Below are 17,385 nucleotides of genomic sequence, written 5' to 3' on the forward strand. Positions count from 1 at the left end.
TCTCCCACACAGCAGCTCCCTAGGGCAGGCTGACAGTAGTATTTCCCTAGAAAACTCACCCAGCTTTTAAGAAATCTGTGGCACAGGAATTCCCTGAGTCAGAGGTGACGCTTTCAAATAGTTTTTCCAGTAGGCTTTTTCTCAACCTGTATGTACCTCTGGGACTGGCAATGCCCCGTGAGAATGAGCTCCACAGCTGCCGAGCCATGTGGTGAAGAATCTCCTATCACTCATTTCCACCTATCACCCTTCTGGTTCCAATCCAGAAAGATGTGAACCACACAGTGTATTCAAAATGTGAAGGGGAAAAAAAAATAATCAACATGCTGGCATAGTGATGGGTTTTGCTTTGTTTTCTCTTTCTTTCCTAGAAATTCTGTGTTTGATAAGCTATATTTCAAGGTTATGCAGCATTAAGCTGAGATTTTCATAGTGCTCTCTTAACTGTAACCCCAGTTTAGCTAGCTTACAATCACTCACTGCAGACATAAATTTATCACTGGTTTATCCCATGTGTATACTACTTTCATTTTTTTTTCTGCCAGTTCATTGGCCAGTCACTCAGTAATGCAAGATTCTTCACAACCCTTTATGTCAGCTCTCATCTTTATCTCCCTACATTACCTATTATTACCAGCAAGGTTTACATTCTTAAAATTCTCTCTGTTTTCCAGATTGTTAATAAACATTTGAAATACCACAGAACACAGAACAGATCCCTAAAGAATTCTACCTCAGCTCTCTATCCACTGTGAAAATTGACTATTTATTCCTTAATATTGTTTCCTATGTTTAAATGGTTATTTATGCATGTAGGTTTCTTTCTCTAATCTTATGATAACTTAATTTCTTTCAAATTCTTCAGTGAAGGACCCTATCAAATACTTCTGGAAATCCTAGCTCACTTTATCATCTGAGTCTCTCTTGATGTCTTGATGTCCTCAAAGAACTTTTTTTTTAAGGCATAACATACTACAAAGGGGATTCTTTACTTTTTGTTTGTTTGTTTTATTTTTACTAGTTTTATATTTTAGAACAGCTTTTACCAACTTGCATACAAGGCTAAAAGATTTTAAGCCTTTAGTTCCCCAGATCTCTCCCAGAAAAGAGATTTTACATTGACTCCATGTCACTTCTCTGCTACTTTTCAAGCCTGAAGCAGATCTCCTACAGCCAACATGACTATCAAAACATTCTGGTGATATATGAGAATTTTCCTGTATTTTCTCTTTTTTTTAGTAACATCTAAGCCTCAATGAGTGAAAATTTACACCACCATCATTTTTAGCTCAGACTCATCCCTGTTAATATTCAGGTCATGTGAGGCTTGAGCATTTTTTACACGTTGTGGAAGAGCCTTTCCAGGAAACTTCCTTCCTAATAAGCAAATGTGATATCAAAGACCCTATACATCAACATTTCTGTTACTAGTCTCTGTTTCTGCTCACTGTGTAACTTCTTGCTGAATTCCCCCTCAGACTGTGCATGGGAAAACTGCATCCTGCTGGCTCACAAACAGCTGAACCAGAATCAGGAGCAATGAGGATGGAGGAAGAGTGGAATCAGGATCAGGATGGGGGAGGAGCGGAAGCTTCCCTGGAACAGGCAGAGGTGTGTCGTCATTGTATCTGCTGTTATTTCACATCAGCTTTTTTCCGTCTCTTTTCTAGGAAGTATTTTTCTTTACTGTTTTTCATCCTCCCTTTTTCTTGTGGTGAATGACAAAGAGAAAAAGGGAATGTGGTCATAGACTTTGGGATCTCTTCCTTTCTACCCACCACAGCAGCCACTGGAAATGGACGAGTTATGGCTAGTCTTGTGCTCCACACTCTCTAGGGCCAAGTGATTTAGTTCCTGGACAAGGTAATCAGTGTGAGTGCCTTATTCCAACCTCACCTTCCCTCTTCAGCTAGGATTTCCTTTGATGTTAAGGGAATAGGCCTACTGCCAGTTTTCTGTAGTGAAAGGGATCTTTTCCATATGGTGCATTTAACAACTGCTGTGTGGGTTTTTTCACCTCCTACCAAGCATCCATGACGGCTGGCTTTGGGAAGTTTAAGCTGCAGCAATAACAACTTCTGGAGCTTTTTTAATGTGATTTCTGCGTCTGAAGTTGACATAAAGGAACCCAGGTAGCTGTTCTGCACTTCTGGGAGTGTGCAGGGCTCTAGGCAGCCCAACTTGTGGTTCTCTCCCCTTGTGCTCTGTCCTTTTCAGTCCATGTAGAGAAGCATCTGGACTTTCAGCAAGTGTCCTCTGATAAGCCTGAGGATGCACAGCACAAACCCTCCCCATTAAGGTGACTCTACACTGGTACCAAGAGAGGTCCACATGGGCATGGCCCTACCTCATTGTTTAGAAACGTTTTATTCCAAGTTTGTAGATACTGAGCTTGTCAATATGTGTGTGATTTATCACATGGAGGTACAACTTAGTAGGTATTTGGAGTACAAAGTATCTGTCCTTTTGTGATGGAAAGGTAAAGCCATCTATACTAGCCCTAGGAAGAGCAAAATTATTACTTTTTATAACCTGAAGCAAGTCCGTGACTAGCATCTCAAAATGCAAATACTATGTACAACATCCCACAGGCCTCTAAACATCATTAAAAGCAAAAGCTATAATAATACCTGCAAAAATAAACAAATTATTCCTAATACCTCTAGTGAGAAATCCAACTTTGACCTCCTCACAGTAAAGCTGTGAAGTCTATGATTCCTCTGCATCTTAAAAATTTTTCCACCTAATGTCCCTTAATTTTAAGTCTTGAATGAGATCTACAGCAATTTCAGATATCTGGTCAAATCCTCTCAGTAACAAGATTATAGGGTCTACTATTAGTGCAGACTTAGTGAGGAAAAAGATTTATATAAACAGATAAATGCTGTTCCCAGTCTGTAGAGAAAACCTGTTTTTAAAACCAGAGCTGACCCAACACATATGATTGACATGTAGGACACCACTTCAGGGATCACACTGGAAAACCAATTAAACCTCCCCACGCAAACTATCCAAATAACTGTTTCAAGTCTGTTTCTATTCACCTTATAACTTCATCTTTTTGAACATTGTTAAGATTGTTAAACTGTTAAGATTGTACTTTTCTTCCTCTGTAGCCCCTTATCTTCTCTTATCCTCACAGGGTAGAATTAAATCAAATTTGGGTTTGTAATCTAAATCTAAAAACCAATGAAAACCAAAAAAAAAAAAAAAAACCAAAAAGAAAGAAAAACAACCCAAGAACCCACAGACACCAAATCCAAACACAACCAGCAGCCTTATTTCATACTTCTATGGTAGAAAAAAAAATCATAATGTAAAAATTAATTACACCATTCCAGGAGATTGAAACAAAACCTCCAAACAAACACAAAAAATCAAAAATCAACAAAACCCCCCCAGTGCTACAAAGAAGTTGGTTATCAGCCAGGGATCCAGCGATCTGTTCTCACGCACTCTCTAGCACGGCTACTCCCAACAGGTGTTCCTGGGACATTCTGAACAAAATGTTGAACAAAAATACATCTTTAACAGTTTCAGCCTCGAAAAGCTGCTCTCTGCTGAGTAACTGTCAGAGAGACTGTCAGCAACATTCCACAAGCAACAGAACAAACATTAAGATTAGAGTTTTCAGCTTAGTTTGGGGTTCCAAGAGTACTTAATGTTTCTAGTGGAAAAGGTTTCTCAATTCAACGCATCATGACACTGATACCTGAATCGCAGATTCAGTGTCACAGCTGACAGTCTGGTATCCTGTGTACATTCCCCAGAGTCATTCAGGAGATCAAACTCGTTTGTGTTGAGCTAGCAGGCCAAAAACTTACTTTTAAGACTTCAGTATACTAACATAGCAATATTGAAAAATATTCAATGTGGCATCTTCTTCCAAGATCCCAGTTCTTTCTTGCAGTACAAATTTATCAGACATTTGATTGTTTGTGATGGACTTCTCTTAGTCTGGTAGGGAATGACAGTTTCCCTGCCATCTATTTTGTGAAGTGTCCTGTCAAAACCCTTCTTTGTACTGCTGTGACCTCCTGCACATACTTCAGATGAAAACTAATTTGCATATTGAGGTTTTTAATTGATTTGCTTACCTTATTATCATCTACAGGGCACCGATTACAGGAAGGCGTAGAAAGACTATTTGGCAACTGTGTTCATAACTTTCTTAGTGAAACCTCAGTACACATTTTTCTGCAGAGAAGTATTTTACTATTTTCAAACCTTGCTCTTTTCAAGCTCGTTCTCCTCAGTGCAAATGCCGAAGAGATTACAGCTCCTTGCTTTACCAGGTCACCAAGACATACTGCCACCACCAATATTCACAGCTCCCAGCACAGATAATGGCCAGATGGTAGCTATTGTCAAGTATGTGAATACAAAATTTTAGCAGTAAGCTCTCCTCCAAGGCTTTATACGTTTTCTTTCAACCTTCTCAGCCACTTCCCAATGACTTCATTTTGTAGACATTTGCTAATGCAAAAGTGTTTTTTTTTTCCAGAGTTTCCAGTCCTGTTCATATCATTACGTGAGTTCTACTTGGCTAAATTTATATTTCCTAGGTAAACTAATTTCTTGAATATACCATAAACCATCATTTTTCCAGCCACATTTTGGCTGAAGTACACCAACACACCATATTATCAGGTTCCTCCTTGGTGAATAAAATATGAAAGTGGGACTTGTGAGATCACTGTTAGTTCTTTTACCCCACTGTCTAAAGCACTTCAACCACTGCGTGTCCCAATTATGGCCCTAGTCATAAACTGACAACTTTATGTATTTCCCATCTGTGGTAGTTTGACCCTAGTAAGCAGCTTTTGATAATACTTCACCAGCTAACATACAAAATCCAGACACAAAATCCACTTGAAGTGGACTTGGGGTCGAAGGGAGAAGCTAATAGAAGAGGAGACCAGGAAAGACTGCCAGTCAGAGATATTTGCAAGCTACAGGCAAGAATCAGGAGACAGAAAAGCCAAAGAATGAGGCCACCCACTACAGTGGTGAAGACAGCACAAAGGAGATGCCAGTTCCTGATTCATAGAGGCAACATGCCACAGCTAAGTGACACTGCCCACTGAGCTGTGACTGGTGGTCCTCTTTTGCACAGCTCATTGCAAATTTCAGTTTACATCTTAGCCTCTGTTGGGGGAATTTAGCTGCCCTTTATGGTTTGCTTCTTCCCAATAGATAGAATGTTGTTGTTGGATCATCTGCTAGTGAGGTGGCTATTTTGTTCATATTCTTTTCATCTGTAACATAAATCCTACCCTAAATTACTTGTATTTCACTGCAAAAGTAATTATGTGTAAGTTTTGATTTGCTTTTAAAATTTGCCTTAGTAAGATAAGTTTTTTTACTATAATCACTTGCATCCTCATCTGTTTGGCCTTCATTTGAGCAGAACATGTAATTCTTTGGTTGTTAATTAAGTTTACCCAAACAGTTTTCAGAAGCTGGTTTTGGTTTTAATAAAACACGCAAAGTTGAAAAAGCCTTTCTAGAGGAGTGAACAGCAACTGGGTGAAGAAAATTCTGCAAGCTGTAATTATACAGAATATCTCAAAATAAACACCAAGAGATTTCTCCTCGGTGAAAAAAATCTGTTTTCAGTTAGAAACAAATTTACCATTATAATTATATGACAGTTCTTAGATGAGTTCACAGGCATGTTTTAAAAATCCCTGTAAGCAATGCCAAGGTCTACTGCTGGGTGCTGCTTCCCCTGAGCCCACGCAGACATTACCAACCTCAAAGATGCCACAGTAGCAGCCATAGCCAACATGCAGACACTGAATTCACATTCTCAAAGTAATAACTCACATATAATGAGGGATGATCAGAAGGTGTTCACCCCAGGAACTCTGGAAGAGTGGGACTTCTTCATCCCACACACCATGCTAGGTTTCAGAAAATTCAAATCTTCCTTTTGAAATATTGCTAGTGCTTTCCCTCACAGAAGAGAATGGTTTGATCTTAACCATAAAGTGCTGTGAGGGATTTTTGGTGAAGACTGCACTGGGACAGCATTGCCACAGAATGGGAAGCAGAAATGGCCAACAGTCTGCCTGCATGCAATATCCAGGACTTTGACAAAGGATTTTAAAATCAAAACCAGGGAATAGGATATTAACTTTTGGTTCATGCTTTCACGATGATGAAGCTCAGTCACAGTAAATAAAGTGACAAGAATCTCAGCAAAGAAACACACAGTCCATCCATAGTTAAGTAGGACATTAAACATGCAGCACTTATATGAAATGTTTCAACACTTTTATGCTTGCTGATGTGCACATTTAAACACCAGGAATAAGGAAAAAACCCTTGATTATCTTCACAGTATATTCAAGAAAGTCCACTTATTTTGCTCATAGCTGAACCATGGAGGTAATAACTTGAGGACAGAAGATATGCAGGTTCTGGGATTTCTAGCTCTATCCATTCGAGATAAGGACTGAGGAGAATTTTACATTCTACCTTGTTGTTCTTATTCACAAGAACAGTAGCTGAAAACCATTTATGTCAACTAGCTGGTGTCATTGCTCCCAACTGAGATTATTACCTTTGAGACAGATATTCCCCAGAGTCAAACAAGCTCTAACAAAACTCTACCCTCATAGTGAAGTTAAATTTAAGTATTGGGTTTTTTCACCTAGAGCACTCAATTGCTTATAAAAATACTATAAGCATGTTTCACATTTGGTTCAAGAATGAGGACACATATTCATTTTATGATCAAATTCAATTCACAGTAAGAAATCTTATTATAAATTACATATGATCTTAATTACAAAATTATTTACAACAGAACTGCCAAGCATCCACACTGGGATCAACTCTTTACCTTAATATTAGCTATTTGAAAGTAAACATCAGCCTAACTTAAAAATCATGACTGTCCTCTGCATAACAGTAATTTCACAGAATTTTCTGTCATAAATATTAATTGAATGGGCTTTTCTGGTTTTTAACAATGTACTCATACGTCAATAAAGTAATTTGCATTCTACTGAAGAAATACTAAATATGTGCATTTCCAAAGATTTGTAAACTAGAGATTCCAGGTAAGTATGTTGCATCTGTACGATTGAGTGACACTTACATGGTTTGGAAAGTCAGCCTTCAGTTCAGTAATGCTTTTACACCAATATGCTGCTGTTTTCTCGCTGATCAGTTCAATGTTTAGAAAAGAGCCTTGGCCTGGGCCATACAGAGGACCTGAAGTAGTTCCACGCACAATCCTTGGAGAAACATTGGTCACAATATCCTGAAAAACAGGGAATACTTTCAGACTGATTTTGCAAAGTGAGGCATATGTCGATGATTTATATTATATAACATAAGCTGAAATGTACCAGGTGTTTTAAAAATCTACAGCTATTATGAGTAAAAGCAACAACTATACGGCAGTTCCCTAAATTAGCAGATTTTCCAATTAAATCTTTTACAGCAGAGAAGAAAAATGTTTAATCTGTGTGTGAAATTGTATGATAATTATAAAGAAAATACCAATATGAGACACCTATGAACTGCCATACAAGCATCATTCAAATACTACTTCTCTGATGGGCAGAGGGAATACAAGACCTTGTGTAGAAACCTGTGTGGGCCTCAGTCATGTCCCAGCAGACATGGGAACTATCTTCCCCAAAGGTGACCAAAATCCATGTCCCACACCCACAGTGAAGCTCAAAGAGTGAAGCTCTCCAGCCTGTCTGCTGCAGAGGCACAGCCAGGCACCAGCAGAAGTACACCAGTGCATCAAACCTCACAAATAATACCATGTGATTAAAAGAGAGAAAAATCAAAACATAAACCAAAAAAAATAGGGAAAATAAAGATTAATATTGTAAAGTATGACATTTCTGAAGGTCAATGTGAGGTTAGCAAACAATTTTGAAACATACAGTAAACACACAAAATGTTGACTTGTTTAGTAGTCTTAATTAAGCTGCAATGTCACCAGATCTATATTAACAAAGAATCGTAAATTCTGACATTATTTAAAACTAAAGAGAAACATAGATGGCAAAATGTTCCTTTTGCCAATTTCCAATTAAAAATAATTTTGAGTAAAGGTCATTTATTTACAAACGTATCAGAATTATTTGCTTAAGTACCCCTCCTCACCATCTTGTCATTTTTAGTGAGATAACATGAACCTCTATTAGTATATAGCAATTAAGGTAAATTTACATATTTTAATTAAGAACCATCCCATATAAAACAATTAGGGTAATAGGCATACTAACTGGATTTCATAACATTTGGACGTTTTTCCAGCTAGATAGACAGGAAACCTTAATTAGCATTAATTAGCACTGATCTGCATATGTTTGATAAGGCATACCCTTGCCACAAAAGATTATTTATTCCTGAATCTGCCAAATGCTGCAGTTACAGAGGATAAAGGGACTTTTCTGCACATTGTATGTAAATTTGAGGCAAGCTTAATTTGCTTATAAAGTTAAATTAATTATTATACAGTAAATATGCAGTAATATTTTATATTGATAGATAATTATATGTCCATTTACATATGTAAAAATCATACAAGGTAATCTCCTCTGTTCATCTATTTTCAGACCTAATAAGTCTGGAACATGGACACCACATTAATCCCCAATTTTTCTATTATGATATTTTCCCTTCATCACAAAAGCTTCACCTCCCTCTCAACAGTTAAGTCATATTTTCAGAAAAAAATAATTCAGAACACTTTCTGAATTTATGCGAAGCAAAACCATACAGCAAAATGCACTCCCCTTGCTCCCTAAACAAATTACAAAAATTGCAGTTTATGCAGAAGAACCATTTACATCAGTTTGCTCCACATTATCCTCTTGAGCATTTCACTCCTTTTAAATTGCCTCGGAGGAGCCTGTGCTTTGACTTCATCTTAGAAAGCTGTGAATGCACACTGGCCATCCTGTCCTGTGAGGAAGCACGCACAGGCAGTGCCTGGCAGTCCCACCCGAGTCCATCAGGCACAGGGTGCACACAGCCATGTGCAGCTGGGAGTTACTGTGACTGTGCTGCAAGCCACCATGGGCTGCCTTCTCCCGTGCTGCAAAGCAGTCAGCAGCTATGCAGACCCTGCAGCATGGCACCAAGCCTGACCTAACAGCCTGTCTGCTGATAGGAGTTATTACTCCTGGGTTTAGTGCAAATTATGATGATGTGCATGGTCTGACTTCCATTTTACAGCTCGCTTGTGTGCATGTGTTTGCCAGATAGTGCTTGCAGCCACCGATGGTACCGTTTGTTATCATACTGCTTGCAAGCCTTGGTGTTCTTTCAGACACTTTTATTTTACTACAGGTAAGAATTTGAAGACTGAGATATTACAGCCTAGATTATACCTCTTGTGAGGCTCTCAAATCCTCTGTCTGCTTCCATGCAAAAGCACTCTGAAGTTTTCCTACCTGCCTTGGGGCTCCAGGCAATCTCTTCTCCCTTCTAAAAAGAGAGACCCTAGCTTAGACCCTGCAACTGCTGCTGAAGCCCAATGGCTTTGACTCATTCTTTCCTGGAGCTCAGGTATAGTCAACATCTGAGTGACAATTTATCTCTCCAGGATCTCACGAAGCTGGATCAGGTAATGCACAGACTTGGCAAACTCTCAAAAGCAGTCATTCTTCACTTTAATGACCACAAGAGATACACAGAGCCATATGAAATAGTAAACACGCATACATCTCTGCCTACACTTCCTCACTGAAAAAAAATCTCATTTTCCTTGAGATTTTGTGAGATCCCCTTTGATGCTCAGGGACCTTCCCCTCCCATTCCCCAGCAGCACAGACATCAGTTTCTACCAATGAAGAAGCAGCTTCACTGCCTCCCTACTGCCTCTGTGTCAAAAGACCTTTCTGGTGTGTCCATGCATGACTTTGTCATTCCTGACCAAGCTGTTTCTGCTTCCAAAAATCCTTCCTGGCTTTGAAATCCAAACATTACCACCTACCTGCTTTGTCTGGGTTCCTCCTGGGAGGATATGCTGTCCTTATTTAAGATCCTATTCCTCATTTGCCCCTCCTAGTTCAGAGTAAACTAGATGAAGAGAGTCTGTAATGACTGACACTCTGGCACTCCTCCTGTCTCTTGTTAGCACATGACAGCCCCAGACACAGAGAGACTCACAGTTCATGGAAACAAAATGGAATTTATAACTTATGTGATGATTCAAGGAATCTGTCTATGCACATACAAAATAAAATCATACAAGTGACAGAAGAGAAAATTGTCTCTTTGAGATGAGTGTGAAATACCTACACATAACTTGCCTTACCAACCTCTTCATCTTCTGTCTCCTGCCATGGCTATGACAAAGCTGAACAAGGAGACAGTTGGGCAAAGGATCTATTGGCTGGGCTTAGTCAACTTCATGGCCCTTGGTCTTAGGACTCAGTTTTACATGGTACGACAGGTTGTTTCACTAAGACAGGAAATTCTGGTGGCTGGCCAATTGCTATTGCTGTTAAATTCTGGTGTTTTAACTGAATACTGACTTTTCCTGGTTTTAGGAATAGTGAAGCCAAATACTGGCACTGATAATTCCTTTTTCTTTCTGAAATCTCAACTTTTTCCTTGTATCCCAGCTATGCACACAACCCTTTTATTGTTCATAAAAATTACTGTGTGCATAAAAAGTCACTAGAGAACAGAAGTGAGAAGCCTGACAGTAAGTACTTCAGGGTTTGAACCTAAAAACAATCGATTCTAAACAAAGAGATGGCCTGAGTGATGAGCTGGTCTAGTTCCTGCACGCAGGTGAAAGGAGAGGTCCACACAGAGGAATAGTAGAATGTCTCCAATGTCCAAAACCAATCAAGTATCTAACTCCCTCATTCAAGGGAGGCAATGTATGGTCCTTGAGAAAAATAGCACAGCACTTTCATGTACTCTGAAGATCAAGGATAGAAGACTTTTAATAAAGAGCAACTAGGGGAGAACAAAGCTTGTATCTATCCGTGCTAAAAGACAAAGATGTGGGGGAAAAAAAAACAAACTGAAAAAATAATTGGCAGAGATAACAGAAAATACCACATAAAATTACTTTGTGTCATGGGGAAATACTGCAATGTAATGTAGACTTGGGGATTAGGGAAACTGTTTTCTGTACTAGATTACAGCAAACCAACCTGGTTTGGGGGTTCATGTAAGTGAAAAGAAACAGCGACAACAACTAGACTCAAGGGCCAACTGTGAATCATGAATATGTCAGTTACTGAATTTCTTCCATTGCCCCAAAAGCTTATTCATTTCTCCAGGAGAGCACACAGAAACAATCACACTAATCCTGCAAACATCTCTAGCTCAGGACATCACCAAAGAAAGTGGTGTTACACAGCTAAAGGCGCTGATATCCTTCTGCTTCTGGATTCCCTTCTTCTGTGTATGACTAATTCTGGTATTCTAGTAACTTGAGACTGAGTTAATTTGCATTACACATATATTTCTGTTCCTGTTGATTAATTAATTAACAAACTGAAAAGACGACCCAAGGCATTGATCAGGCCCCATTTGCTGTAATAATCTCTGAACTCTGCAATCAGATCATTGAATTCTAAACTACTTAAGTCTAATGGGCTGGGAGATTTGAGACAACATTTTAAAGATAAAGTCCAGACACTCAGCAGCTTTTAGTCAGCTAAATTTAAATAAAGGCATATATCAATATATCAGTCCATACCTTACTAGTCATTTTGAAATTTATTTTGCTTCACACTGTCCACATTTGCAGTTGGTAATTGCCACAGATTTTTTTACTGTAAAATTCCAACCATGCTGCCTATAGTGACCAATGAAAGCAGGACAGCAGGGGTATGTCAAGGTTTAGGGGATCCAAAGGGCTGTTGAGCACAGTGCTAGATCATGTGATAAGTACATCCATTGTGTGTTTCTCCTAAACTAATCAGCAGAGAAATAATTCAAATTGTGAATATTAACATTGTCATCTGAGGCCATGGAAGTTAATGACACGTAGATATTAATCAAGCCTTTCACCTCTCTCTCAGAGTTATTGTTTTAGGGGAGCCAAGAAGACAGCTCTTTATTAACTGAGTTCACTTTTTATTTCATAATCATGTCTCCCAGAAACTAGGGAAAAAAAAAAGTACTTGGAGAAAAACATATTAAGAGGCCAGTTGAAAGCAATCTCCCAAGAGGTATGCCACCTCATGCCTATTCAGTTGATGTAGCAATATTAGGCAAATACAAGCAAAGAAATATAACAATATAAAAAGAACCAAGAGAATAAATCAGTATGATTTCTCATATAAGAGCTCTGATGTGTTTCTACTGATTTGAAGAGCTCAAAACATTCTTTTTCTGCCCATTTTTTCCAAAATTTCAGCTAGCAGTATGTTAATGAACACTTGAAATAACAAGGTTGCTGTGCGGAAAAGAGGGATAAAATTAAAGAAAACGGGACAGTTACAAAAATTTCAGTTAAGAGTACATACTAAGGGGGGATCAAACAAATGTGGAGTGGAAATATACAGTCACAGTTATAACAGTATGGAAAATTACAGGGAGAAAATATGGTTGCTGGATGGAATGCAGTCAACATGTCTGACTTCCCACACACAATGCATGCTCCACCCAAAACCAAAAAATAGTATAAAAGTAAGTTAAAAATGGGGAGAAGACTCCATCACAACTTCTGGGATCAAAGGGACCTGTCTTCTCCCCTGCAGGGATGGCTGTGGGGTAAAACTAGATTTTTATGTACACTGATTATCTCAAGCGAGCTTTTGTTAGGAATTAGAGAGCTTATCCATATATTGCTTTGAAAACCACTTTGCAGCCAGATACTACCACCAATAGTTTTTAAACTTTAACCTGTCACAATCTTCTATTCTATTAATAAAGAACGTAATTCCATAAGCTGTTAGTGGGAGTCCTTCAAGGATGCTGGCAGTTGGTGGCAATGGGTCATAGACTCAATTGTGGAGCCCCAGGAAGGGCTGTCTCTTATGCTGTTGGTGTGTGACCCTAAATAACGTCAGTCAAGCTGCCCTCTGATCCAGTGACTGCTCAGTGAAGGGTCCCCATAATGGGACACTGACAGAATGGCTGGGCACAAAGGGTATTGGTTTTCCTGGGGCACTGACATACTAATCAAACCCAAAGGGTTTGAAAAAATCACCTCTTTTACATGACACTTGTTTAAGAGAGCACCTGGGCATTTTTATTTTGGATATGGAAAGAAATTAATTGTAGCTGTAATTAATATATTAAGCAGTTGTATAACTATTTCCTCCTGAAGTACAGGTGTTCTGCAATGTAAATAACTGCAGTACAATTAAGGTTTCATATAAGATTTTTGGATTTAAAAAATTTAATCATGCTGTAGCAAGTGTTAACATAAGTTTTCTTCACTCTGAGAGACTTCTAAGAGACACAGAGAACTTGCCTTGCAGCACTGGCCCCCAAAGTCACTGAAAGTCACTTCATATTTCAAATTAAGCTTTTCTCAGCTTTAACTTATGAAAGCAGATAGGAATTAGTGACCATTGTCAGTTTCTTTTCATTAATATGGGAAAAAAGATTAAACACAGTGAGCAGATTACTATTTCTAACAAAGTTAATTTATTTGACCTTTCTTTCTTCTAGGGAAGGAGGGCATTTTACTTGCCAAGTGGAGTATGCATCTGTACATTCCAGGGGTTGCTGCTCACTAAATGTCAATGTGAGCAGCAAAGCAGCCACAATGGCCTCTTTGTGAAGGAGAGATCTAAACAAATACCTTATTAAGGTAATTTTAGTGCAGTATGTCAAAATAGCATACCTAAAGTTAGTAGACAGTAAACTGTAATGTAAAAAACCAGCCCAAATGCAAGTTTCTACCTTACTATGTTCAACACCTTCTTTAATTAAATAACGAAGTACAGTAGCTGAAAAATGCAGTTATTTAACCAAATTATGATGTGCTTTTCTCCCCAACATTCCAAAAAGATATTGAAAAGCTTGCATAGACTTCAAAATCCAGTATGTGTGAAATGTTTTTAGAGCTCATCTTCTAAATGCTTTAATCAACCCCCCAATATCAAGATTCAGTTTTCCCTAATTACAGTAGAACTTTATTACAAATTCACCTATGTGAAAATACCGAGAAGGAGACATTGCCTTTTTCTGCCTAATATCACAGCAGTTAAAAGCATTCTGGAAATCTGGCTCACTGCTGTTTGCACACCCTCATAGATACAAATGGCATCACAGACTTATGTCCTCGTAATTCCCTGCCAACTCTCACTCAAGGTCTTGTGATGATTTGCCTCTTCTGTGACTCAGCTGTCTAGCCAGACTGTGTCTAGTATCACCCCTTCTGGAGTTTTAACCATCCACAAAAGGCAAGTGAAACCTGAAGCAACAATACCACTGCACACAGCACTGTTCCTATACAACCTTTCCGACTTGTTCCTCCCCTCCTCTCCATCAGAACTCAGACATGATACATCTCTGCAGGTTTTCTTTTATGAGGCCTAAAGCACTCACTTGCTCTCCTGAATTTTCCCAAGTCAGATTTTTTTCCAGCTGAACTGGAAGATAAATGCACAGCAAGGACCTCTACAAACACAAAACCATTCCAACAATTACAACCATGAAGACCTTATGTAGCAGAGTAGGATTTTTGCAAAACATAGGAAGACTTGCTGGCTCATGGAGAAAGGCAAGAAAATCTGCTTACGATTTCTGCCCAAGGAGGTTTGATGTAGCCACTGACTGATACTGTCCAGTGCACAAACCTCGGCTATGTTGCAGACAATGCTTCCTATTGACTTTGTAACACCTGCATTTAGCTTTTTCTTTTCTTTTCTTTTTTTTTTTTTTTGAGGTAATAGGCCAGACTTAATTCTTCCTATATGAGCACAAAACCTCATCCATGTCACTTCCTCACTCTCTCCTTCTTTTTCCCTCAGTGCACACAGAAGCATTTTTTAAAAATGAAAACCACTTTGACAGAAAAACTTATCTTAGTACATCCCACCATGCAGAAACTGCTCTAATCTCTCCACCACCAGGTATGAGAAATATAGTACCATAAAGACACCTCTTTCTTTTCATTGCTTTTATGAATGTAGTCTACACCTAGCCCTCTCTTTCCTCTTCACTGCTCTCCTTCTCTTGAAGACAGAGAGTATATAATGATAATATGATGTAAAATAATTATTTTTAAGTTTCTTCACCAAAATAAGAACTGCATTAAAAAATGTATTATTTCCTCAGCCTTCCAGAATTTTTCACATTGGTTATTTAAAGCATGTGTGCTGATCTCTCCATTAGCACAGAACACATCTTGAAAAGGAACCTTGCTCTAACTTACAAATTGTGCTTCTTCAGCTTTTACATACGAGATCTATTACGCGATAGAGGGAAAAAGGATTCCTTAAAAATATTCTTATCTGTCTTTCAATGTCTGTTTGTCCTCTGTTTGCAAAGATGAAAGTATCCAAATCTGTACTTATATTCCAGAAGTCTGGAGCACAAACAGTGCTTGTAAATCTTCCTTAATATTCTACTCTATTTCTTAACTGAATAAGCTGAGTTATGCATACTGTTTTTTTTAAAAATAGACCATTACCTCACAAATGCTTTTACAACATTAAACTACCACATTTGTGTTTATTAAACCAATTTAACACTAGCGCTTCAGCAAGTAAGCTGGCTTTCCATATCACTAAGTTAGCACAGAAAACTGCAGCCCCATAAGAGAAAAAGCAATGTGTCAGGACTTCGGAGAAAAACTGCTGAACCACTCATATTGCGTGAAAGACAAATGACAAGTTAGAGGTTTAGTTACCACATATTTGATGTTTTTCTATACTGTCTCATTAGTGCTTTAAGGTTTAACCATGAGAATGCATGAGAAACTTCAAAATTTACAGACACCGAACTTCATTTCTACCTAAGCTTTATCACTGCTGCTTGCTCAGCACACCTTCCTTAATAATGCAGTTCCCAGACAGAAAGCCATCAGTCCTGATAACTTGTGATGAAGACAGCAAAATCCCAAGCTCTTTAGATAATCTTGCTAGATCATTCTATTTAAAAAAAAAAAAAAATTACTCTCTTTACCTTAGAATAATTGTGGAACAATCCCATCCCCACTGTAAGTCAAATAGACTTGCTTAACTTGCCGCCCTTGCTTAAAACAACAGCCATCCTCCAAACTTTGGTAATTCTGACACGCCAGTTTGTCTGCAAGTCACAATATTATAAACTTAAGCTCCCTAAAACAATAAATTAGGAGAATCAAATGCAATACAAATTATGTGTAAAAGTAAAACAAAATAGAATAGCAACTATAATATTTATGTCAAATCTACAAATATTTTCTAGTTGAGTTGAATATTTCATAAGAAAATGAAATATTTGATCTTTGATGACAATTACATTTGCTTGAGCAGTTTAAAAAGACCCCACTTCTTACAATACAAGGCCATTTTGCTTTACAATGACAACATTTAATATTTTTTCTCATTTTTTACATATTTGCTTGTTTTCCATGTGTTAGAATATAAGGGCACTTTTACTGTAATTACAAAAGATAATTTTTAAAATGCGTTATGTCCTACAGCACTTTGCCTTGACAAACAATTGCTTGATATCACATTCAACAGAATACAAAAAGCAATCTCTATCACAAGGTTAAAATTAGTCTTTGAACAAAAGATGCTTTCAAAGCAAATCCAAATTCTCATCAGCTTTATATCAGTTTCTCTGTGAGAGACAGGGAAGTGAGGGATGGAGAGGAGAGAACAAAAAAAAAAAAAATGAAGGACATTTGAAAAATTCCTTGCTACCGTTCAGTGTGAGCACACATTTTATCAGCTTTCTGATAAAGGTCTAAGCAGTAGGACATGATTAAATTTCTGCTGTCAAACTGCATTGTGGTCAAAACTACACCCATCAAAGAAGAGAGAAGTAGAACTTACAGTTCTTGAAAGAAAGTTGCATCTGTATGCAGACATTCACATTTGGATCTGTTTTTGCAGTTCAGGGCTATTGGTTGGACTTGATGATCCTAAGGGTCTTTGCCAACCTAAATGATTCTGCGATTGTTGGGTCTCGGTGTTTTGATATAGTAAACTACCTAATCAACGAATGGTTGCTTTAGCTGACTGATGAGAAAAATGTTCAGTAATTGCCTCAAAACATTCATTAATTTTAAGTAAGAGGTCGCAAGAACAGAAAACCATGATGCAAATGATGCAATGCTAATGATTTGAGGACAAGAGAATGGAATAAAATAGCAGTACATGGATAAATAAAATATCTGCACTGATTGCAGCTTTTGATCTGTTTCCAAATCTGAAACTTCTGTGCCATGGCTTCTAAGGACCTGTGTACATTCCCAAAGGTGGAAAATTA

General features: G+C 38.1%; 1 protein-coding gene across 3 annotated transcripts in view; it reads right to left on the reverse strand.

Annotated features, from left to right (window-relative positions):
• Nucleotides 1–17,385, reverse strand: part of DPYD (dihydropyrimidine dehydrogenase) — a 336,246-nt gene that overhangs the window by 123,501 nt on the left and 195,360 nt on the right. For all 3 annotated transcript variants that reach the window (XM_085068147.1, XM_085068146.1, XM_085068148.1), the window contains one exon: nucleotides 7,109–7,273. In XM_085068147.1, coding sequence (XP_084924273.1) covers nucleotides 7,109–7,273 — 165 coding nt within the window. The remainder of the gene's footprint in view (nucleotides 1–7,108; nucleotides 7,274–17,385) is intronic.

The sequence above is a fragment of the Lichenostomus cassidix genome, chromosome 8 (genome assembly GCF_008360975.1).
Source record: "Lichenostomus cassidix isolate B80296 chromosome 8, HeHo_3.0, whole genome shotgun sequence".
Taxonomy (NCBI): domain Eukaryota; kingdom Metazoa; phylum Chordata; class Aves; order Passeriformes; family Meliphagidae; genus Lichenostomus; species Lichenostomus cassidix.